Below are 25754 nucleotides of genomic sequence, written 5' to 3'. Positions count from 1 at the left end.
GCAGCTAAACCTGCTTTAGTACATAATTTTTAAAAAATAAAAGGAGTTTTATAGTTGATTTTCATCTTAGAAAATAAAACTTTTAGTCAAAAGAACAATTCCCATGGCTGAAAAACTATCTTTGTGAACTTACAGTAGGCAACATACTTGATTGCATACGTTTGTTGCTAGGCTGTGACAGTAATGCAGTTACCTGTACTAACATTTTCTTCAGCTACCTCTTTCTCTTCTTAAAGCCCTTCTACTGGATCTTACAGTTCTTCCGATGAGCTGTTGGACAGGGATGCTCATGGGCTTATTGACTCAGGTGAGTTCTGCTATACTCCTTTCTTTTCTCCTTTTTTTCTTCTTCAAATCTTAAATCTTATTAGTGTTGATTATTCTAGCACAGTTGTTACCAAATTGCAGATACTATCTAGCAGTATGTATCCACCAAGAGATACCTACAAGGAGGGCAGCAGACATGCCTCAGCTTATATGGTTGCTGTATGTTGTGTTCAAATACCAAAGGAATGAACTGAAGCTTTGTGTCTGCGAGCAGTCCACATGCTGTGGTAACAGGACCCACAGAGATACGTAAAACTTATCCATGTAAAGCTATGGAGCTAAACACTCCCCTGTGAATAACCACAGGGCTGTTTATTAAAAGCCTTATTTCACCTGTTGTTGGACACATTTTTTTTAAAGTCCATTAAAAATAATGAAGGAACTCTTTTTCTGATATATTCTGAAAATAAATAGAATTTATGAACTAGTAATTCAAAATCCACGCAGAAGTAGAATAGCAATACAAAGAGCAAAAATAAGCAATGATAATAAAAAGGTGTTGTCAACAGCAACTTCTGAATAACTGTGCATGGTAGATTTTTTTTCTTCACTGTTTGCACCCTGTGTACTCATTTCATATTGATACTGAAAGGCTAAATATTTTTTCCAAAGGACTAAGAATCAAATCCATAAGATATGCAAGTACCTACTCACATGGACATCAAGAGGACCCTGTTAAAATAAGCTTTCATGTACATTGGTCTACCAGGCCCACGGTTTGCATCTCAGAGCATCTCTCACATTTGAGCTGCTATACTGCAGCACGGGGAAAGCATCAGATTCCCTCTTTGCTTGAGTTATAATGATTGTACAGAAGAGTCAGTATAGCTTAGGTTCAAATCTGTGGGCACAATCAGTCTCTGATACAACTATTCATCTCAGTGAAATTGCAGCAGGGTTGATTATAATTAGCATGACTCGTAAATGTAAAGTACCTTAATTTTTAAACTCTGATCACACAGGCTCATGCATTTACACTGGTCAATATTTTCCTCACTGCATTTTTATTCAAATGAGACATTTGGTGGAAATTGACTGTTACAAACATGTATATGTGATTTCTCAGAACTTCATACTATTTTCCCAGAAACTTGTTCTTGCAATATAACATTGTTCTTTTTTAGCCATTTTCTTGTACTATGCAATATCAGATGGCACTTGTCTGTCTTTCTTGTTTTCCCTCAAATACTATGCTTTCTAGAAAAGTTTTCTTTTTCCTCTTATGGCTAGCACCTGTGGAACTTTCACGTACTCCAGTAGTGAACAGGAACCTCAAGAAACGTAAGCCAAGAAGCAACAATTTCAAATTGTAGTCCTGATGTAACAATCCTTTCTATATTATATGTAGAACACACATGGGTCTTCATCGTGATGCAAAGAGTCTGTCAACTAGAATCTGGGGAAGATGAATAATCAAAGATAAGATTCAAGATAACTTACAGAGACTGTTCTGGTTTAGAATTTTGTACAATATGTACAAGTTATCACCAGTTTAATCTTCGTAGCCCTTTGCCTGTAAAGTCAAACAGTTTAGGCTCATTTACACCAACTGTTCACATTTCAGCATCTGAGGCATTCAAAACAGCTCTTGACATAACCTAGAACAGCGTCTGGTTATTATTTATTTTTTTTCTGCACAGTCACCTTGTAGTTTTAAAGTCTGATGTCTTGGGACTTCATAAAGCTCAGAGCAAGTGCTATGTGAGAGAGGTCTACTCCTCTTCCCCAACAGCATAACGCTCCTGTTTCTGCTCCTGAGGAGGTGAGGTCTGTGAATCGTCTGATGCTCATCTTTCCTCGTTTCTTTGGGTCAGCAGGTGGGAGCTGTCTGTGTTCAACGTTTGGAATGAAGGAACAAAACATTTTTCTGTCTGGCTGCAGCTTTTAAAACAGCTGTGGGAAGCTGCTCCCCAGAGCTTTGGAATATTATGCCCATTGCTACAGGAGGTGGAGTAGTGGGAGGAGAAATATTACCGTGGGCAATAAACTCTAATAAATGTGATTTATTTCATGACTGCTACCATTGCATTTGTGGTATGTGTCTGTCTAGAGTCTCTGTGTGCATGCAGAAATGTCTTTGTGTCTTTATATTATTAGATTTCTGTGGTACCCACAACTAGCAGTGAGCAGGCTACCTAATCCATTGAAATAATGTATATTTTTTCCTTTAAAAGCTCAAAACAGACCTCTGTTTCTCAAGAAGGGATGATGATTTAACAGGAACAGTTACAGTTGGTTTCCTGCATTGTAGTTAATGCATTTCTGAGTTCATAATAATTAGCTTAAGGGGGCATTTTGTTCAATTTCCAGAAGACATTTATATTACTGTGAAAAAAAGAGAACATTTCCAATTTATAATTCTGATCTAGTGGCAAAATATTAAACATTTTAATACCAAGGTGTAGATTGTATTTTCAGCTATTTGACCTTTGGGCTGTAATGACTTAATTCCCCCACAGCTGTTTGCTGAGGAAATGTGCCTACTTCTCCAGGGACTGAACATATGTCCGGGACGCCATCAGTTTGTGGCAATTTAAAAAGTTGCTATTTGCACATTAAGGTTCTGTGGACCATGCACACGCCCCTAGCTTTCCCCAAAGTGAGATAATGTGCCTCTATTAAACTACTTTCACTTGGGTTTAAGCTGAGTGCTTTATTTAGCCATTGGAGCAACCCAAGAGAAACTACGCTGCTGATGGTGGTTCAGGAGAGGAGCGGTAACTTAGTAAGTCACTGTAACTAAGTGTATTTAATCATATGCCCAAAACCAGCTGTCCCTGCTCCAAACCTGTATAATCCCAGGTTGCTGAAGGAGGCAGCAGCAGTGAAAGAGCAGAAGGCATGCTCAGATCTCTCTGGATACAGAATTGATGGCTCCAACAATTTTGGAGGTGTTGATGTTCACGCCATAGATTACTGATGTACACAAGTAAAGGTAAATACTATCAGTTCAGAATTTTCCTCTCCCAGTCCTAAGAAAGCTTTTTGTTTACTCTGTATAACTTCAGAGTATTTCACAAATGCCTTTTGCTTCATTAATATCTCCTCTATCATTTTGCATTTGTGCCAACCAGGTACTGAGCACTAATGCTGTGATTTGGCAGCACTTTCCCAAGATGTCAGTGAATGCACTGGGTTCTCATAGTTAAAGAATTAAGCCTCCATGGTAGACTGCAGAGGATCAGTCAGTCTTAGCCTCCCATGAATGAGATGTAGGCCTCAGGCTTACCATTGTGTGGCTGAAGATTGATAAATCATTGCACATCTGCTGAGCTGCTGTAACTATGCTCACACCAGCACACAGAAAGCGCAAGGCGATGTGACTTAGCTTACATCTCTTCTCCTCCAGGTGGAACTAAAATCACCTCATATTTGCTTAAACAGGAGCACACACATCATCACATGCTGCAAAGTCACTGGATGTGCAGTGACATGGGAATCGATTCAGGCTTAATCAGGAGTGTGAGCCCTTAATTCTTTGTGATCAAGAATGATTCTAGCAGCATTTTGCAATAACAGAGGAGTTTGTACTGGAGTCTTATGGGTGGAGTGTGTGTAGCTACTTTCTTGTTAAATTACTTTTGCATTATCAGCTGAGTATAATTTTGGTTTTTATGCCTGTTCCAAGCTTTTGGGTAAAGTTCACATGTAATGATAAACAGCTGTTTTGTTGCATTTGAGTGATGGATGGAGTTATGCCTGTTGATAGGCAATTTCTTAAACACTTTGGCATCTTAATGAATGAAAGATGCTCTCCGCTAAAGGTAAAATCACTTAGATCAGTTCAGAACTGAACACTGAAATCCAGGAGCCGAAGTGCTGAGCCAGTGAAGTATTTGGGTTGGGAAGGAGGAATTCTAGCATTCCACCATTGGCAGAAGTTATGTTTCAGAAATGTGTAGTACCTTTAGAGAGGCAGTGGAGAGTGTGGGGTGGAGCAGCTCTTGGGAAAACATAGCCAGTGTTTTTTCCCAGACACAATCTGAAGCCCATGAATAAAAGGAAAGATTTCCATCGGTCATATCTCCCTACACACAACTGTTCATGGCCTAAGTCAGCCAGCAGTGTTAGTAATTCCCATTCCATGGATTTCTGAGCAGGGACACCCTGGCTGTGACTCCTCCTGAGTGGCTGCTGCCGAGCAGGGGAAGGCTACACTGATGCTGCCCTCTTGTCAGATTATTTCACCCTTTATCTTACCTTCTTTCTAAGCATAGTTTTCTGGAAATAAACAATTCTTAAAGCCAGGGCCTGAATTAAAATCTGTATGACCAAATGTACCCTTAGTTATCTCTACAATAGCCCTTGAGATAAATGTTCATGGTTGAAGACAGGTGTTCCCACAGATGTTACACTGTGTTCACCTCCCAGGAAGGATGGCTGAGCAGAGCCTGTTCAGCTGTGGTGTATTGTTGAGGTTCTTTCACAGATCTCATCCTTCCACAGGCATCGTATAACTCTCTTAGGTTTCTCTAAAACATAGGTTTCAGCTGTGTGGGTTTTAACAGAAAAAAATACCCCAAACACACATCCTCTTCCTGTGCCTGGGGCCACCCTCATGTTTGTATAGAAGGGAGCCCTTCCATTTTGACTGTATTAATAGAAGTGTATAAAAGCAAAAGCAGAAAGAGCACTTTTACACTGCATTCATCAATACATGAAAAAAAAAACAATCTGCCAGGACCAGTTTGTTCCATCACATGTCACAAAACAATTGTCTCTGTGCATGCTGGTGCTTTTAAAGCTGACACTGCTTTGACTTAAAAGCTGTTTGCATTACATTGGTCCATTAAGTATAGATTTCCATATGTACAGCACCAAGGTGAACAAATCAAACGTACACCCACACCACAACCAGAGAACTGCTGTAGTGAACACATCCGCCTGAAATTTTCACATCCCGCCCATGTCTTATTATCATGTTTTATATTTAAAATACCAACATAACATCATCAGGTTTTCTATGAACTTGATTGCAATGGTTTGACAACCATCTTTGTGTTGGTGCGGTACTGTCAAATTACTGCTATACAAAAAGCAGAGAAGAGGAATCTTCCCAGATTGGGGAATGCTGAGCCCTGGTTAAAGCACTGATCTGATACTCAGTAGCTCAGTTCCTTGTTCTGCCAAAGAGTTGCAAAGTGGCCTTAGTTCAGTTTCAATGTATTGGATATATATGTATATATTCAGACTAGCTCTTTTAGCACCAAACTTACATATAGACGCTTTAAAATCCAAGTTTAGAAGAGACATGGGAGCCATATTCAGCTGCCTTTTACACATGCTCATATTGCTGTCATAGCTACTTACTGGCTGGTCTAACAGTGGACTGAAGAGCTCTCTAGTGAGCATCTAAATTACTGTGAAAGTCCATGCGCCACACAAGGTGGTCTGAATAGAGTCCTTTATCTCTTTATCTTAACTCCCTCATCTGTAATGCAGGGACAATAACATACCTCAGCAAGGCTGCAGAGATGTTCAGATACCAGTGAAGGGAACAACGTGGCTACTTTATAGGCAAAAATGTACTATGCTGAAACAACATAAGGGGACCTGGTTTTAGAGGAGTTTGCTGTCTGCAAGAGCTTACTCCAGATAGAATATCCAAGAGTTTAAAAAGGGATGTAGAAGTTAGCAAGAGTGCACCCTGGCATCTGTAGCAGCAATTTTACATTGACTATGCTGTATTCCAGCACAGCTATTTCCAGATGGCACTGTATTTTACAATTTCCTCTTGCAGTTGACTGTTATCATACATATATATAGTACAACAAAGATGTACACAAGGTTTAATTATTGCCTGTTCTTTGTTGTACACTCTTTCCCAAACATCTGGGGATTCATTTATGTGGCATTTAGTCTTCCTCAGAAGAGTATCTTTGTCTGGAAAAACAATATATGCAACAGCTACAAAAGATAAGGAGAAAGAGAACAGTATGGCTAATAATTAGAATACCAACAGCAAAAATGTACAGGGTTTTGTCACAGTAATCCTGAGGCTGATGGAAAGGTGGGATGAAATTTGGCAGGTACACAGAAAAAACCCAATAGTTCCCTAGGATGAACCAGAGAAAGAGGAAAAGGCTGAGGGTTAGATGGATGTAGTACTTGTGAGCATTCTGCCTCCAGGGATATTCGTCCTCGTCATCATCATCAATCACAACAGACTTGGAAAGCAGCTGCCTCATCCTGGTTGAGTCGTACAGCAGGAGAGTCACCTGGAGGCATTGGAGGAGAAAACAGAGTAAGTAAATTGGCTGCAGAAAGTCTGAACACCTTCTAGCCACTGCCAGCCTTTGGGCCAAATTAAAATTGGGTGTGGGAAAATCATGCAAGAGAAAGCTGAGGAGCCACAAATGAGGCAGATCCTGCTGGAAAATAATGCATCTCTTCTCAGCTGCTTATTCACCAGTGAAATTTAGGCCAGACATTGGAAAAAAACTTGCCAGTGGTAAGGATGGAAAGGCATGAGAACATATTGTGTAGGGAGATGGCAGCAGCTCCCACGCTGGAGACTTTTAAGAACAGGTTAGAGTAACTGCTAAATGACTTAAGTAGAGTAGTTCCTGCCTTGTAGTGGGTGGATTTGTCTCTCCTAACTGTGTTTTCAATGGCTATATAGGTGAATCAGCTTAAATAAAATTATGAAGGCTCTAGACTTTGACCTAAACCCTGAATAAACCGCTTCAGATACTTGAAATTATTCTGTCAAGTTTTCTTCAGTTAAGTGTCATTTTCTCAGATTGCTCCTTTCCTACCTTCAGTCAGAACCAGCAGAGAAACACTGGACTACCATGATACTGTGAGGTTAGGAACGTCTACAATGAAATGTAGTAGCACTTATCAGCAATGCTTAGAAGATTTCTAGTTTAGTCTTGGCAATACAAAGTATGTAGGTATGTTGACTGCAGTGTAGAGAAGCTTTCAAATTTCCGTCCTCTTAGTGACTTTCTTAATTTTGGTAGATTCATAGGAGAGGTATATACAGGGCCCAACAAGGATTTGGGCCAACCGTTGTGAAATCTGTGTTACCTTGCTACACCTGAAACACTTAGTCCAGTCCTCAAGGCACTAGCTGTTGTAATCGCAACTCCCCGTTCTAGGTACTCAGGTTGCTGTGCAAGACTCCCTGCAGCGAGTTGTGTTATTGGAAAGGGACTTTAAGACACACCAACTGAGCAGGAAACTGCCTCAGCCAACCAGGAATGAAATTCAGAGGGAACCGTAAAAGGTGTGGATTTATAAGCAACTAAGGAGAGGGACATACTCTCCAAGCAGGGGTTCTCAGCCATATTCTCTTTCCCAGAGTTATATTTTGTGCTCATTTTTCTGCTTGAAATCGGAGAGAAGAGCACCCCTCATTTTACACTCTCCCTTCTCCATTAGTCAGTGATTAATGGTGAGAACACTGGCTAAGGAAACCCCATTTGGGTATATGTTCTGCCTGGTTCAGATTTTAGTCCATGTACCCCATTTTCCAGAGCTTAGCAAGGGGATCCAGGACATCCTGGGAAGAGGATTCTCTTGCTCTTCCCTGTAAAATTGTTCAATAATGTATAAATGATTGAATATTTGTTCACAAAACCAGCTGTTTTTCTAGCCCAGATGTTGGTACCAGTTTGTGAGAAACAGATTAAAGTCCCAGAACCAACATAGGCAAAAAAAGGGTGTTTCCACTGGATGTTTCACATCCAGCTGAGCCCTCAAACTGGTAGGCTTGTTCAAACCAGTAGAGCATCTTCTCAGGTGATCATTTATTTTAGGCAGGCTCACGACACACAGGAGGGATAAACCTACCTGGACAGTGAGTCTGAGGTTTCCACATGGAGACCTGTGGCTTGGCCTGAAGCTCTGTGCAGCTCCTAAGCTTTGAGGAAAGCTCAGCACATAGGCAGCTGCCTGTACTCAAGTTTCACCAAGTTCAGCAGTGGGAATGGGTTAAATGGCAGATAAGCACTGGTTTTGAGGAAGTCAGAAAAACCTCCCAGGTAGATTGATGGATCTCAACTGCAACTTACCAATTCATGGAAAGGGCATTTAATTCTTATGGATACGGCCTTGCCAAGCTGTGATTGAAGCAAATTCTGGCAGTTGCTCACATTGTTAATAACTGCTGAATATACATTTATGGAGCAGCATGACATGAATTCAACAGACCTCTCCAGATGCTATAGAATGGTTCAATTACCTTCATGAACATCTGTAGGTTACTATTGCCTTTTAAAAGACTGGAGGTGGTAAGGAAACAGATGAGGAGCCTACAGATCTGTACAGATCTGGGCCAGAATAACTTGCCATTAAATGATTTCCATGACAGGACAGAATTCATTCAGACTTCATCCTGTACCCATTCTCTGACTTTTTAACTCTCAGATGTCAAGCAAATGTACTGCTTATTGAAGTCGGTGCAGTCTGATGAACATAATGGAGGGCAGAATTGAGGCAGGTGGCATTTGGCTACAGATCAAGCACTATAAGATGACACATGAGTTAGGCCAATCAACTTCTGACCAAATGTATTGCCAGACTGCAAAATAGGCAGTCCTGCTGCCAAGCAAAGCCAAATTCAAACCATCACTTGACGTCAGCAGGAATATTAACTGACCCATTTACCATCTTATTTAGGGTGAGAAAAACTGACTTTAAACCAGAAATAGCTAAGAAACAGTCAACATTTTTAATGAAGGCTTCAATTCATTAGTATGAAAATTTCATTTCAATTCTGCTCTAATCTTTTCTAAACTATTATTAAATGAACCTTTGATTATACAGATCCACTGGTGTGATCGAATGACTAAGCATTTGCCAGTAGAACTCATAGCATAGCAAATTCCTTATAACAAGATTAAACACTTTCTCTTTTTTTGTCCGTTTACTTATTTACTGACCAAAGGTCCTTGGGGGGATGGATTCATATCGCAATGATGTACTGCAGTTTGGTTACCACTGTGAAAGGGTACAGGGGATGCAGAGACCTGCAGAGGATTTGGTCCTGGCAAAGAGAAGGGGCTAGAAACATTATAAAAGGGGAATGTAGGTAGCTCCTGCCTGCAGCGTCTGCTGGCTGCAATATGCAATGCTGTCAAGTTGGAGACTAGCAGGTTCCCTTTCAAGGGCCAGGCTGCCTGTACTGAAGCATTAGGCCTCAGCCTGTCGAGTCTACCCTGTCTGCTCTGCTGGTGCCGGGCTCCTGGGAAGTTAGGCTGGGTGTCAGGTTGCTGCTGCCTCCCAGCCAGTGCTACCAGTACAGATGTTCCTTCCAGCAGCCCCACTTGCAGTTCTTAGCCCTTCATGCCCCAGTGGTGTGGTTCCAAAGCTTTTCCTTCAGCTCTGCTGCTTTTCATTCCTTTGGCAGGAACATCTCTGGGACAGCAAAAAACAGTTTTGCTTAATCCTGCTGAGAAGCCTTAAAGTAGCTCTGCAGTCTGTTGTGACAAGTCCCTTTGTGCCCACTAGCAGCGAGTTAACATGGTCTGCAAAGGGACAGTCAGAACGGGGCGATCCTTTACCCTTGAGTCAATGCAGAGTTACAGTTTCATAGTGACCAGGGTGTAACATGGATATGGGGGTGTCTCTACCTGTCAGGCAGCCAGCCTCTGGCTCAGTGAAGATATAAGTGAGCACAGTCCGCTAGAAGACAGGTAGCTGTGGTTAGAAAACACTATGCCTAGATTAATAAGCCCTGCTGTGAGGCAAGGATATATTTACTCTGGAAGGAAGCCATGCTGCTGCATAGTCATTACTTCTGGCCAGGTCAGAGTGGGAGTAAATTGAACTTGTGAAGGACTATGTACTAACACCTGTAGTTTTATAATATTCCCAAAGCTAGGAGAGTAACTTCATATTTTGTCCAGCCTGTGTGTCTGAAAATGAAGATGAAAGTTCTGGCAGACTTAGAGGACTGCTTGTGGAAATAGGACCCCATTTACCACAGGGATCCATGTTATGTAGTCATTTCCCTCAGCAGGGATGGTAGCACAGATGCTGTGATGTAGGGGGAAGTCACACCACAATGTGTGGGACAATGCCAAAGGCTGAACTCATTAGCGTCTCACTTGACTGACGGGTGCTTTAGGTGCTGGAACAAGCACAGTTCAATCCAGATATCTCTCATCAGTACTGCATGCACATAGCTGTCTGGAGCCATCATTATGTCTTAACTATCAAGTCAAAGTCTAGTCACACAAAATATTTTTCACACATAGAAGGCACATTACCTTTAAGCTGCCAATCACGCCACCCACCAACAGATATAATGGAATTAGTGGCTGAACTGGGCAATCTTCCAAAAACTTCATTCCTGAGCAGCAAAAATTAATAATGTTTGTTATCTCAAGCGATTAAATAGTGCAACAAGCTGTACAGTGAAAATTAAAGACACCGTAAGTGAAATGTAGTGCTTAGACCCAAGACTTTCATCCAGCATCTATTGAAACAGGGGCCAAATTAAAGGGGGTTTGCATCTCCCACTCCCACTAGAGGCCATGAACAAGCAAAAGGCATTAGAAGGAAGAGAGAGAGCCAAGGTAACAACAGCGTTACTGTTCTGGTGTTACTGATCTGAGCCACGTACACAGGTCACTAGCTTCAGCCACTGCATCTTTGTTAAATGAAAGACTGACGGAGGTGGACAGGAAATTTTCATCAGCAGTACAAAATTCTTCGAAAATCAAAACTGTTTGTGAAAAGAAGGAATTCTGATAAGCTTCTGTCAGGCCTTTCCTGATCATTGGCACCTGTGTATGGCATGTTCCCAAGTCAGATGCCTGAAAGCCTGGGAGCCAGTGCCCGTGGGAGGGCCTGGAACCTTTTTAGCTTCCCAGGCAGCTGACAGAGAACCACAGAAGCTCAAGTTTCCAGGCTGTTTGGGTTGCTGGAGGCTAAAAGCATTGGTTGTTATGGAGCCAGGGATCCTGGCAACCCTCAAATCTACTGCTAGAAAGAGAAAGCTGGGTAGGTTTTAGGGAAGGGAGTGTATGGCAGTATAAGGATGTTGCTGGCAGTAGACACTGAAACTTGTGATATGGGTCTGTGGCAGTGAGACTCATCTGTCCAAATATAGATGTCTGCAATGCAGGCATCCATATCTGAACTAGTTTCGTAGCCTCTCTTTATAGTCAATAGGGAGAAATAGACACTTGCAAAATTCAATTCATCTCATCCTAAGACAGGCGTTTAAAATAGGTCAAATGCATTGGGCCCTGAAAGTGCCTCTTTCTCTCCATGGCTATACGAAGAATTTAGACAGCCAGCTGTAGATATCTAAAGTTAGCTGAGATGAATCCACTGCCTAAGTCTCCTACCCAGTGGCATCTTTAGTCAATTTTAAACTGTTCATTACACTGTAATTTTATTGTTATTGATCCCATGTTTCAGGGCTTCTGCTAATCGGTTGCAGAGGCCAGAAAGGATTTTCTGTTTTCTTCTTGGCGAAAAGTCATTCTCAAGGAGAAATTTTGACTTTTCTCTGAACAATTGGAGTTATCTAGATGCAGGATACTGAAAGCAATGTGCTGGTCTTAGCACTAAACATCTCACAGGTGGAACATCTTGCCTCCACGTTTAGACCTACAGTGAACAGGGGGCTTGGGATCAGGAAGGAGGTACCAGTGGGGTGGTTTTGCCTTCTTCTGTAGCTGTAATCCTCTGCAGCTTGTCAATTTGCCCACCAAATCCACTGCTATTGCTGGTCCAGAACATTCCTGATGTCCAGAATCTCTCCTGCGCTCTTGCTTAGCATAATACAGGTGTTCTGGGTTGTGGTTGCTTGCTATAGATCTTATGTTAGTCATAGGATGCTGGGCAGTGTTTTGTAATCTGCTGTGTGTAAGGGCTATGGAGTCCGTTGGACTCTTCTACACTAAGTATTTATTACCAGCCTTCTCATAATTGAAAAGGGCTGGACATAGATGGATTTTGACTCTCTCCCTTTTAGTCCCCTGTTGCATGGCTGTAATTTTTTGTCCATTTGCCCCTATGTAACACGGAGACCTGCTCAGACTCCCAACTTTACAGGGTGGGCAGCAGGGAAATCATAAAAAATTATATCATTTTCAGAAAGCAGCTTCCAGGGTTTCCAGAGTCCTTGGCCCTGTAATAGCCTGCCACAAAAGCAGCTGGCCAGGGATCTCAGGGAATACATTTCCGTTTAGGAACCTAGGCAATTGCTATTTCCAGTGTGTTACTGAGATTTTGATTTAAGGCCAAAAAAAAAATATCAAGAAAACATGCCAATTTCTTTTCATGGAGCTATGATTCTGTTTCCCTGACAAATCTATTACAGAGTCCTTTCATATATGTAACATGACAGCAGTCAGTTTTGGGATGGATTTGAATGACAGGCAGTGGTTCTCTGTAGTTTTGGGGAGAATATTCCAGGAAAATATGACAGTAAAAGAGGAGGTGAAAGGGGGTAATACAGTGGTAACTTAAAAAATACAGCACTGTGGGTGAATAGAAAATATGGACCTACTCTTGGCAGATGGGCATTGACACCTGTTACAGTGAAATCTAGGCACACACATCATGTGCTAATCAATTCACACACAGCACATGCCTGATTTATTTGGGAATACTAAAACTAGTAGAACAGCATCAATTCTAGCATGTCTTTCCAATGAGCACCAGCTACATCCTCTTTTGACTGCTGATGATGGGATATATGGACCATGAGAGATCAAAACTCTGCTTCTAGTGCAATGCTCCATGCAAGCCAGAGCTATCTGTGGGTGAGAGTGAAGAACAATTGAACCTGACCATGACACAGACCGGCGTGTGAGTCCCAATGAATAAACCAGCAACTTTTGCAAGATCAGACACGGCAAGAATGCCCAACAGTTTGCACAGTGTCCAAAGGAGAAAAAGAGATGGGAGGCTTGGGGAAGCAGAGGTACTTGCACATTTTACCTCTTGGTTACCACAGAACAGCTCTGCTCTGGGATCCAGGACACAAAGTCCAGGCAAGTGGAAAGAGTGCTCTTGAGCGATAAATATATGAGCAATGTCTGCTTCTTGAAGGACACTGGTTTGGGCAGTGTTGCAGGATGGCCCACAATATGTCTCTACTAACAGACTGAGCCTATGACTCATGGTTATCCATGAGATGAGGAGTCAGGATGAATGAAAGCTAACAGTGGTGGCCTCATTTTAGCTGATTTGCTTTTCTCAGGCGGCTGAAAGGCTGAAGTGCATCCCATAGTAAAGGAGGGTTGCTGTATAGCAAGGCTAATCTGGTGTCTGGTGCCCGCTCCCCACCTTCTCTTCTAATAGGAGACAGAGCACACAACACACCAGGCCGTTTTCGGTTGTTCCTAGTGGATGACTGCAGCTGCCATCACTTGGCACAGAGCTCAGTCGGGCTCTGGACTGTGAGCTTTACACTAGGATCTAGGTGCTGCAGAGGATTTATCTCAAAGTAACTGCTTCGGGGCACCATTTTATCAGAAGTCATATCAGCAAATCAGAGGAAACTCACAGAAAGGGTGAGTGGCTGAAGGGCTGAAATGCAAGGAAAGATTATATTAACGACAACCGTTAAAGAACAAGACTGGCTCCCACTTAAAGGTACAGAGTATGAGAACAGGCTGTAGACAATTACTGGGAGCACTTGAGAGCTGAGGAATTATTTGGTGTAGATAATAGCATGAGGAGTAATACTGGGTTAAATTTGAACAGGGGAAAATTTAGACTGCTTATTGAGAAAATGATGTCATCAGCTTTCAAATGTGATTTAGCTTCCCCTGGGGGACACTCTGTATAAAGGTAGTCTGGACAACGTACAAGAATGTGTTATTGGGAGCAATCCTTCACTGTCCCAGAAACTCAAAAAAACCCAAAAAATTCTCAAAAAGAAATCTATGTGTTCCTTCCATAGCGCTCTCTCTTTTTGGAGTTTTTCGTGAAAAAAAAGTATCATTGCTACCAGTAAAAGTTAGAAAACTGCTAAACAATCCGTGGCTTAAATGATGTCACAAGTCTGGAGCTTGGAAAATTTGCTGAGTCCTTTTAATGTATCTTGACTTATACTGTGATTTACAGTACTACTACATTTTAAAAATGTATAATGTTAGTGTGTAATTATCATGGGGGCTACCAGTTATTAATCTCTGTTTTAGCAAGTATTATTATAATTTATTTGTTAACATTTGAAAATAGCTCACAGTTTTCCTCTGCAGAAAACAAGAGCCAAAATGACTGGAGGCACATCAGCAAGTTATTCTTCAAGATCGTGGTAACAGAATGTTATCAGAAAATCAAAGGCTGTTTCTTGGATAATAAATACCTGCATTTTCGTTGACATTTCATTTTCCTAAAAATGCCTTTGCAGGTATGTAGCTGCAGGAAACCAATATCCTCTGACAACACTATATTACAGTGACATTATCTCTTAATTTCAGTAAGTTGTGAAAAAAAAAAAGGGCTCTATATCTGATGGAGGAGATACCCAGAGCTCCAGGCTAATATCTTACCATACACCTTCCAATTCTCACTGATCTTAAAGATATTATGAAATATTCCTAGGAAATTATATTTACAAGTGGTCAGATTCCAGCCCTGGGTTCATTTCCAGAAGGCTGGCTGTTGACATGCATGCAGGCTGTAGCACACTGAATTATACCTTCCCACCCCTATTCCACAGCTCAGGCGTATCCAGCCTGGGGAAAAGCTAAAGCTAAAATCCTCTTATGGGATAAATAGCAATTTTAAGTCATGGATAAGCATAAGAGCCTAAGTGTTGAGATGTAACAGTTCAGTCCATCTCCCTACTTCCTAATTGCTCCTTAATCCCTCATTAGAACTCCCTAATTCCTAATTGGGATGCCCTAATCAGAATCCTACCACAGTCATCGCTGGTGCTCAGGAGGCCCCAGATAAAGGAAGCAGCACCAACCTTTCGCTGAACAAGGGTTTTGTGGGTTTGGCCAACTACAGGTGCCAACAGTCTAGGTGTCCAGCCTCCCTTAAAAGTCATCTCGTCTTAATGCAGACACCTAAAAGAGGGCACGGGGACTTTCACTGTCAGAAATGCCCATTTCTCTTAACTGGCTCCCAGGGCAACACACGGCACTTAGCTTGATTAGAGATGCATACAGTCCAAATCTAGGTGGGATGCATCTTGCCTACAGCATCTGCGTGTAGAGTTCATTTGCTCCATCTTTCATGAAAAATGAGGCAGAAGGTGAACAACTTCTCAAGGGCACTCATCTGGAATGATTGTAAGGGCTCTTGTGGACAAGACTTAAAATCTGAAGTGATCTCAATACGCTGGAAAAAGACATTCAGAATCAACAAGATGACAGCCGATAAAGCTGAACACTGTGTAAAAGAGGGAAAACTTCAATGTAAATAAAAAATGAGAAATGTCTGATAGGGAACAGCACTGCCAAAAACCATCTGGGCTTATAGTGCACCAGAAACTAAATTGGAGCCAATGAGTTGGTGCGGAGAGGGCATCTTTCATTCTGAGGTGTGTTTACAGGAATCCTGCATGTTAAACAGAGGAGCTAATTATTCCGCACTGTTCATTCCTCAGGTCTCAGCTGGAGTCCTGTGTTCCTTTTTTTTTTTTTTTTTTTTTTTTTTGAGGAAAAAAAATAGTTACGTTGGCCAGAAGCCAAAGGAGGGAGGCAAAAATGCCAAAAAAAAAAAAAAAGACTACAGAAACAGTGACCTGTGAGGTCAGGTTGAAAGAAGTAGGTTTTTGAGATCTCTGGAAAAAAAGATGGAGTGGGGTTATAATAGCAGCCTTCAAACAGTTCAAAGGTTCTCTTGAGTAGGACGGTGACCAATCTATCTTTGTGACCATGGTGCCTAGGACAGGCTGTAATCTGTTTAATTTGCCACAGGGAAGATTTAGGTTGGATATGGAGAAAAATATTTTGTCTGTGAGAGCAATAAAATGCTGAAATAGGCTCCTTGGGAAGCTGTGGAATTTCCTTGAGCAAGGGCAAGTCAGACATCTGTCAGGGATGCTGTGAGCATGCGAGCCTATCTGAAAGCAGAGGTGGGCTGGTGTCTCTACCGATGTTTCTCAAGTGAGGGTCGCAACCCCTGTGGAGGAAGTGAAAGGCCCAAAGGGAGCAATGAAGTGTTAGAAAATGCTCGGTATTTAAAATTTTTTAAAAAATATCTATGTTAATGGTAAGAAAAAGGTGATGCTTAAGAAAGAAAAGAAGAGCCTTATGCAGCTTAAAAATGTGTAAAATTCTGCAGCTCAAAGGATTTTCCTTTCCTTTCTTAAATATTTGATCTTGAAATGCTAGTCGCAAATCCAGACTTTGGGGGGTTATACAGAGACAGATCAGCCAAAAAAACAGGTCTCACTTTCAAAAGGGTGGAGAAATAGCAGCCTAGATGATCTCTTCTTCCCTTCCAGCTCTACGCTTCTAAGATTTTTGCAGTGCAGTTCATACAGAGGGATCCTGATTAATGAAATCTTTTCATGTGTTGAATTCTGAGCTTCCTCCCACAGCCAGAGCCAAAACACCCACAGCCCTCTGCCAGGTGCTGGTAGCCTAAGCAGCAATTGCGCTGAAGCATACATGCCAGTGAAAAAGTGAGTTAAAATCGGTCTGAGGCTCAGAACATGCCAGCAGCTTCATGATAAAAAAAAATAATGGGAAGTGCACCCAAAATAAGCAATGCACAACCAGAAAATTTGGAGTTATGCTTAGGTTTAAAGAAACCCAAACAATGTGAGGTACAAAGATACATTGATAAGGTCTCCAAGTACCCTGACTCTGCTCTGTATTAAGGTGAGACACACTGGAGGAGTATTTAAGACAAATAGGGTCAGAATTCAAGCACTGCTTCCTCCCCACCGTGCAGCGTGGGCTGGGATTCTGTCTGAAGCTAAAATACCAACACATGGGTTTAACACTAGGAAACTTTAGGGTTTCCAACTGCAATTCCCCACTAGATGCATTAACCTGCCACACGGTGCTGGGAAGTTCATATTCTTAAATTGCTTTAGTAGCTAGCTTACCTGTAAAAGTCATGGACAGTGGTAAGGCAAGGAAAGCGAGGAGCCCAAATATAAAGCATGCTGTGAATGAGAAAAGACAGTGTTACTGGGGCTGGCTGAAGTTGAGAGACCTGCAGTTCCATGCAATGCTTTATAGATGCTCTTTATCCATAAAGTTGTGTAGCAAGAAATGCAGAGCACTCGATGGGGTGGGAGTATCATGTTTGTGGTGCAGTGTATAAGATGATGAGAGCAGTGAGTGGTTTATCACTCCTCCAGAGCTCAAGCTTCCATTTTTTAACTCATACATTGTTAGTCCTCATATCATTAGTACAGCAATGAGAGACAGGAGCTTTTGTTACTACTACTTGAGCTGTCTTGTTGCAAGGGCAAGGACTCAGCTGCTGCTGCCATAGCCTGCATCAGCTTTGGAGGCACCGCCAGGTGACTGCGCAGTAACAAGTAACTTTGCATCAGCTAATCCATGGCAACTGATGAGCCGTATCTGTTTGCTAAGCAAATAGCAGCTTTAATGCCATTCCACTCAGTTTTCAATGATAGCTAAATAAACTGTCTTTATTGCAGATGTGAATAGTTTCTGGCTGGTTTAACTCCCTGACCCAGCTCAGCTCATGAACACAAAGGCAACAGCCCTGCTGCAAGGAATAGGACTTGTCATTGGGATAGATCAGCTTAGGCTGCATGGAAGGATGCTCTTACATGCGCACGTAGACTGTTCCCGCAGATGAGTGGATCTGAGGTGCTTAGTTACTCCCCAGAGAGCTGCTGGTGTACCTGAGCCCTGCTATTTTCCCAGCACAGCCTGATGCTGCAGAGGATGAATGCTTACCTTTGCAGAAAGTGAGAAACAATAGCACGAAGAGCAGTGTGAGCAGCCTGTCTTACAAGAGCTGTCACCTCTGTGCCTAATCATGAACACTTGGCAATACTAAAGTGAAATGCTGCCCTGCAAAATGAGAGTAAAACGTAATGAGGACATTCTGTGGCGAGCGTCCCTGCAGAGCGCTTCTGCAAATGGCTCAACCTGCAAGTAGATGCCTAAGGAGGCAAAAGGGCGGCAAGCAGAGGTGGACATTGATTGCAGAGGGACTGAGAAGGGCATGGATAAGAAAAGGAGTAGGATGTCTCCTTGGAGTCTTATGAAAAAAATCTTGGAGCAAGCATTCAGGGTTGGTTTGGGACCAGCCCTTCCCCAAGCAAACCATGTCACATGGCTCCCCACGCCAGAGAACTGCAATCTCTGCAAGGCGAATTGTGTCCTCCTTGCTGTGCAGGAGCGTGGACGCTGCCAGCACCCTGAGGACAGTGCCACTCTGGGAAACTCTGCAGCACTGCCGAAACATCCCCCTCAGGGTGCCTTAGCGAAAAGGGAGACATCATTGCCTCTGTTTTATAGAAGGAGAAACTGAGACAGAGGACATAGAAGCGACATCAAAATTCAGGGCAGATCCACTAGGCTTTCTGACTCGCAGACACTTTTCATGGGAACACACCATCCCCCACATGCTGCTCGGGTTTTCTCAGCAGAGAACGAGGATCTTACACTTCAGTGCTTGAGAGACATCTTTCTTTCTCAGAAGTAGCATGTTTATTATCTCTATGAATTGGTAGACTGAAGACATTTTGAGCTGAAGAAAGCACTTCTGTTCCTTTGTGCCACCCCCTCCTCCTCTCGCCGTCGGCCAGTCTCTCTCACACACACATATTTTTGCTCGGGCTCTCCTGTCTCTTGAACGCTGCACTGTACAGAAATTCCTCCTCTGCTTGAATAGTGTCCTACACTCGAATAAGCTCTTTCAAATGCTGACAGCCTCTCATTAGAGCAACTCAGCCTTTTCACCACATGTCACATTTCATGCTAGGTCCTCTTGCTGTTACATTATCTAGACTATTATTTTCATATTTGGAAGAGATGTTATTGTAGCTGAGTTGGGCTTCCAGCACACCCATGAACATCACCTGCAAATAGTGCCCGCAGCCTGGGCAACTCGTTTATCTGGTATCCAAATGAACGTAGTTCAGGTGGGGACGTGTTGCATCGACTGCCTTGTGTTGCCAGAAGTCCCGTCATCACAGCACAGCTCTCAGAGCAGCGTCAACCCTCTGCCTGCGGTTTCATAGCCACCTCCTGTTTCTGCCCTCGCTGCACGGGCAAGTACTCAGGAGCCTGGTAGGAGGAAGCATCATGTCATTTATTCATTGTGCAGCACGTGGTCTGTCTGACCCCCGGGGAGGGACGCTGCGGTAAGCTCAGTAGAAGGCTCAGGGGGGCCCATGTATATGTGAGGCTGCGCATCTGGCACACAGGTGCCTGTGTTTGCTTGTGTGTAGCATCTACCCAAAAGCTTGATTTTGGATGAGAGAAATGGGAGGTAGGGACCACTCGCAGCTCAAGAGAAAAAGATAATGGTTCATTAATTCCATTCCCAAAGCAGTCACTGGGAATGTATTTACTCATTATCTCCCCATTCAGCTACAGCCTCTTAGGTCTCGAATTGGAGGGGCAGATGCATAGTCTGGGAAGGCTTCCAGATCTGTGTTTAACAAAGTGAGACTCTCAACAATTGATTACACAACTGGCAGGGCTCCGCAGCCACTCTCAGTGCCGCTAGCAGCAATACAGACTGTTTTCTCCGAAACCTGTGGGGTTTTCACAGAAATGCTGCTCAGTCAGGACACACGCGCTCTCTGCCTGGGTTTGTCTGGGTTGTGCTGCCCCGTTCTGGTCCAAAGACAAATTGCTCAAAAAAATGGTATTTGCCGCAGGGTAGCACAGCTCTGCAGAGAGGACGCTGCTATCTGTGCAGTTTCACACATCAGGCTTGTGATATTTTTAAGTCGGTGATATCACCTCACAGGCTGGTCAGAGCCATTCCTAGAAAAAGTAGCAAAAAAAGGGCTGGTAGTCTCTAAAAACACAGCATGGGGAAGGAAGTGTTTCTGGGCATGGCTCAGAAGGACATCTGCTCCACAAAGTTGGTGTCAGGGCATCAGGCAGGAGAGGCCCTGCTCTGTACTGCCAGGGCAGCACATGATGGGGCACTGGTGAAGTCCCTTTTTTGAGGCTGTACCGAGCAAAGCCTCATGCAGCAGGAAATGGGTGAAGGGAAGGAGCTTATGTCTGGGATCACAACAGAGGAAGAGGAGAGCAAGTGACCATACATGTTGCGCATTCCTTGAAAACTGTGGGTGCAAAAATCAGGTCGGTGGGTGCAGATTTTGTGTCTCATGCCCAGCAGGACAGATGGCTGATATAAATCTGCCATTTAGCTGAGTTACTCCTGCCAGGGTCTCCCCACACTCTTCCATGGCACAGAAGTAAACAAACTTGAAAAGACTGTTAGCACTATGGCTGAACGTCATGGTTTCTCTTTCTTTCTATCCAACACCTGAGCTGCTACATCTTCTGTGGCAACGTCCCTGCACTGCAGCTCTCCTCCCCTCCCTTTGCTACCCCTTTGTTCTCCATCCCCAGTTATGTGCCTGGCCTCAGGGCATGCAGCAGATGAGTTGTATTCTGGTGTGTGGGACAGATGTGGAGGCAGTATTGGCCATGACACCAGTTCACCTGTGGGCTTCTCAGACTTTATTTTACTGCCATGATTTTTCCAAGCACTTGGAAGTTTCAAATCAGCTGAGGATGTCCCTGTTTACTTTGAACATAGAGAAAAGTTTCTTTCTTTTCAGGTAAGAAGGTTCCTTATGAGATTTTTGGAAGTGATTTATGAGTATAAATCTCAGCCTACCCACTCTTCTTAGGTAGTATGCTAATATGGCTGTAGTGCAACCTACTCAGTAGAGTGTGTGACAAGCTCTCTGCTAATAAATACAGTAATAAATGAAGTGTTGTGTACATTAGCCATCACTCTCAAATGCTGTTTGTTCTACAGCCTGTCAGGTTTTTGCCATGAGTCTATGTCCTGATAAAAAAAGTAAAAGATTTTTTTTTTAAATGAGATGCTACCAGCTTCCAGACAAATGCTGCAGCCACCCCTGGATTTATCTGCACAGACACTTTGAGGAGCAAAGGTCTAGGTGTAAACTCACACAACTCATTTCAGACACCCTGTGGGAGCACTGCTCTGAAGGGGGCTGGCTCTCAGCAATCTGGATGTGAGCAAATTCGGGTCAGTTGGCCTGGCCGCAGGACTGATCAAGCCCTGAGGCAGATGCAGATGGTAGTGCACTAGCTTAGCAAGCAGTGTCATGGTGTGCTGAACAGCAGCACAGACACTGGAAGCGTAACAGCCTGGGGTGCAGACGGATAGCAGATATTTTCATCCATGTTGTATTCCTTCACAGTATCTGCAGGCGTCCCATATTGATAGAGTCTTAGAAAGAAAAGAAAGGATGCGATGTGTGCAGGTGCTGCCGCGGCAGAGCAAGTCTCAGTGGATCGCTCCAGGGAACCAGCCCCAGAAGGGTCATATGTTTTACAGACTGGGGACGAGTCTGCCCATGGCTTTGGTAGCTGTGGCTATTGCATGTCTTTCTGGGCTTTTGAGTGAGAGGAATATGTCACTACATCAGATGGGGTATGAAGAATTGAATTAACTAACTTTGAAGGAAAAGAATTAAATCTGTTCAGCTTGGCTAGCCAACAGCCAAATGAGAGAAAATAGCAAAAATGTTTGAGCACTCAAAAAAGGACTTGTGAGTGATCTAAAGAGCAATGCAGGTAGAGACATGAGGAGAACTTGAGCAGAAACAACGATTGCTCTGGCCATAAGGCTAAGTGCCATAGCAAGGAGATACACTGATGGAATAGTCTCTTGGGATGAATGGCAGCAATCCCACCCCTGGGGTGACTTAATCCCTTAACCAAACTAGATACTCAACAGCTGGATGACTCAGTGTAAGGAACAGCCATTCCCTTGGAGGTGTCTGGTCCCAGTGCAAAGCCACTGCAGGAGGCAAGGAAAGTGTGATAAAACTGACTTGCAGACCAAATCCAAGCTCAGGGCCACCAGCTGTTTGCTGCGTGCTATCGTTGTTTGCTTAGACAAGGTTTTGTTATGGTGAAATAGCACTTTGGTACCCACATAAGCAATGCCACGACCACACCACCTAAAATTTAAGTTCTGGGTTCCAGCACTGTCACCAGCAATGCTGCTTTCATCAGAAATGGTGTAGAACAAGGAGGTGCCAGTAATCTGGGTACCTTCAAATGGGGAGGATGTAGATGTAAATGTAGACTGGGGGTTAGGCAGTATTGCAGAGTGGCTCGTCTGAATGTTATGCCATGCCTCTAGCTACTGAACTATAGTTATGCCATGGTGTAAGTTGTGGATTTGGCCCCTTGTGATTAATTTCCAGACATACTTCTTAAACAAGATTTAGGCATTACATAAAGAGCCACCAGTTTGCTTTGCAGTAGTCCCAGGGTACTGGATTAGCCTTCTTTTTTTTGGTCAGTTAATTAAAGACTGCCCTAATGTTCTGAACTTAAATCGCTGTACCAAGAATGAAAAGAATTTAAATGATGCTGCACAGGTAGGTTGACTCTTTGGAGTCATTTAAATACCAGGAGACCATAGGTACAAATGTGGGTCTGTGCTGAAATGCTCTTTGAAAAATCTACACAGGATGATGAGAAAAAGTGAAATTAAGTGTCACTGCACTTCAGGAGAGTTTGCATTTTAATGAAGAGAAAATTAATTTTGGATGCACTAGCTGATCCATAGCTAAATCTGAGTTGATTTTGAACCTAAATATAATGAAAACCTAAAGATAATGGTTTTTCTGGAATGGTATTTCTGAGTTGCCTTATTCATGGGTAACTGTGGGTAGTTGAGAGGATGCTCCTGGTGTAAGAGAGTTTAGATAAGATCAGAACTAATCCCATTCTTTCAAAAAAAAATACAGAAAGATATTTATTTTCTCTGTTGTCATTAAAGTCCAAGTGGTAATTTAGTACCAACAGGGAACAGTGACACTTTCCTTGTAACTTCTAAGAACAAAAATCAGAGAAAATACTGCTTTTGCCTTTTTTTATTGTGACATTCACCAGCGGGCCCAGATCCCCCCTGCACATACTTTCTGCAGGGTGTGAGGGAGCCCACGCCAGCCCGGTCCCACTCCCAGGGGCTTGTTGGACCATAACAAGAGCACCACATGCTCCATGCCCCTCAGTGTTCATCACTCCCCAGCCCTCCTTTCCCCTGGGGCAATGACAAGCATGAAGAAGAGGGCCAGAAAATGTCCTCTCCATCCCTGCTTGTGCCAGGTTCCTGAAGGTGTGGGTGTTGGAATCTAGGCCAGCGCTGTCTGTCTCCTAGCTTGGTTGTGTCTGAAGGGTTGTAAGGCAGCAAGGAGTTAAGGGGCTTAATCATTAATAAAAGTTAATTCTGAACTTTGAGAGCCTTTCAAGTGAAGCCAAAAGCACAAATATAAAAGACCCAAGGTAACAGCCCTGGACTGGCAAAGGCAGCAATTAATGTGGGTGAAGTATCAATTATAGTGAGTGGTCAAGAGGTTTCCTTCTTCTCATATTTGAGTGGAATTAGAAATTGCTACTGCCTACAAGTGAAAGCAAAAGGCACTTGGAACTTGGAGTGAAAAGGAGATGCAGTCAGTGGGAGTAAGCTGCTTTAAAACCCTTGGATTTTAACCTCCTGCCAGCGACACTGCTTCCCTCATCTCACAAAAACCCACCCCTTATGTGTTTCTCCTGTGCCGCTCCACGCAGCTTGCACAGCCCCCAGCCCAGGAACCACCCTGTTCACCCAAGCTGTCAGCTTGTTACACCCCTCTGCGTCCTCCACCCTGGGTGCTTTAAAGCCTGAGTGAGCCCAGGCTGTCGTGCAAAAGCCTCCACTCAGGTAACTGATGCTTCCTACCCACAATACATGGCTGCTTATGAGGGCCATTCGTGCCTGCAGTGGCTGTTGTGCCAGGGGCCTGGCAAGCGAAGGGAAGAAGACCCTGCTCCGGATGGCTCCGGGTGAAAGCGGGGCTATTCCTGACCATATTCTGTACCAGACCTCGTGCCCCCGTGTCAGCACACAGGCTGGCAGAAGTTTTGCTTTGCAGGAGTTGCTCCAGAGGGAGTTGATTCCCAGGCTGGCTGCACTGCTCTTTACCCAGTGGTTTTCCCTGCAGATATTTCTACTGAACTACATGTAAGGTACCACTTGAAGCAGGAGGCAAATGTATTAAATTATTTAGGTTGTCTGCTGCAGCCCCTATTTAGGTACTTGGTGGCATTTGTATTTGTTTGAATTTTTGCACTGGTCTGCTATAATCCAAATACTGCAGCAGGCAGGTGCTGTCAGGATACATTTACTATTATGTGCTCCACCCAAAATTGCCTAGGAAAGAATATACCTGGCTTAGCTACAGGGCTGTTTGAGTACAGAAGGCGATTACTACCAGAACTGCCTTACCATTGCTGGCAATTTTAGATATGCACCGGTGGCAAGCTTTCTCCAGGCCGGCAGTCATTGTGAAGTGCTTTTTGAGGTGCCTGTAGGGATACAGAAATTAATACAGTTAGGAAAAGTGCCTTTAAATAACTAAATATCTTGGCTCAGGGTCACTCATGCAATTCAGCAGGCTTTCACTACCCCCCAAAAAACCCAAAGCACCCACAAATCCAGACAACAGCCACCAGAGTGTGGCATACCCAAAGTGAGGTATGCCTTCCAGCAGCTTTGGGCTTGCCTGCTGGTGATGCTAAAGCTTTGGGGTCACGGAAGGCTGAGGGAGAAGTACTAATGCTGTCTCCCTGAAAACTATAAAAGACTCTATCTTGATTTTGATTGAGGTTGGGGCAGAAAAAATGTATTTAACTGTTATGAGAAAACCCGGTGAAACTGATAGGGCTCACTATGCAAACCTCTGCAAACATTATTTAGGGAGAAAGAGTGAATTAAATAAAGGGGAGGAGAGGGGATGAAACTAGTTTTAAGATTGAGGAGGATTCTGAAGAGGAATACAGAAGAAAAACTGCAAACCACAGGAAGCCCAGAACAAGATGCCTTTGATAAAAAGGCAGCTGGATTAGAAAGTAGGTCTTTGTAAAGAAGAATTTTTACAAGGCGGCGTGAGGGACGAGCAAACAGCTAGGCATCCAGGGCCTGGGTGTCAGACAGCACGAGACAGTTAAGTAGCATCCAGCATTGATGGGAGTGTGTAAAGCTCACATAAAACACATGCACACAAACTCCAAGCCCCAGCCTCTAGCCAGGGTGACCACAGGTCTATCACCAACGCCAACTGTGTGACTGATAGATGAAGGTGTGCGTGGAGGAGGCCGGGATGGGGGAAACTGCATTTCTGCATATGCCTCAAATTATCCTCTTTAAATTTCCTAATTATTAGAGAGCAATATTTTAAGCTTAGCATCATTCTATTCTAAGCTGACATGAAACCCACCTCAGTGGTATTTCTTGTCATGCAATGTAGATCCCAACCTGGCCCAGATCCTACCAGAGACCTCAGA

At 43.4% G+C, this 25754-nt stretch overlaps 1 protein-coding gene across 1 annotated transcript; it reads right to left on the bottom strand.

Annotated features, from left to right (window-relative positions):
- Positions 1–1890: 1890 nt before the first annotated feature.
- TMEM272 (transmembrane protein 272) lies at positions 1891–24773 on the bottom strand. Its single transcript, XM_075086195.1, has 4 exons — positions 24697–24773; positions 17312–17371; positions 10545–10627; positions 1891–6545 (listed from the first exon to the last, which is right to left on the bottom strand). Exons 1-4 carry the CDS (start codon positions 24752–24754, stop codon positions 6183–6185), a joined length of 564 nt encoding a protein of 187 aa, XP_074942296.1. The 5' UTR covers positions 24755–24773; the 3' UTR covers positions 1891–6182.
- Positions 24774–25754: the final 981 nt, after the last annotated feature.

This window comes from Phalacrocorax aristotelis, chromosome 1 (assembly GCF_949628215.1).
Source record: "Phalacrocorax aristotelis chromosome 1, bGulAri2.1, whole genome shotgun sequence".
In the NCBI taxonomy this organism is placed as follows: domain Eukaryota; kingdom Metazoa; phylum Chordata; class Aves; order Suliformes; family Phalacrocoracidae; genus Phalacrocorax; species Phalacrocorax aristotelis.
The sequence above is the reverse complement of the archived record's forward strand: the minus strand, read 5'-3'. Positions and strand labels throughout refer to the sequence as shown.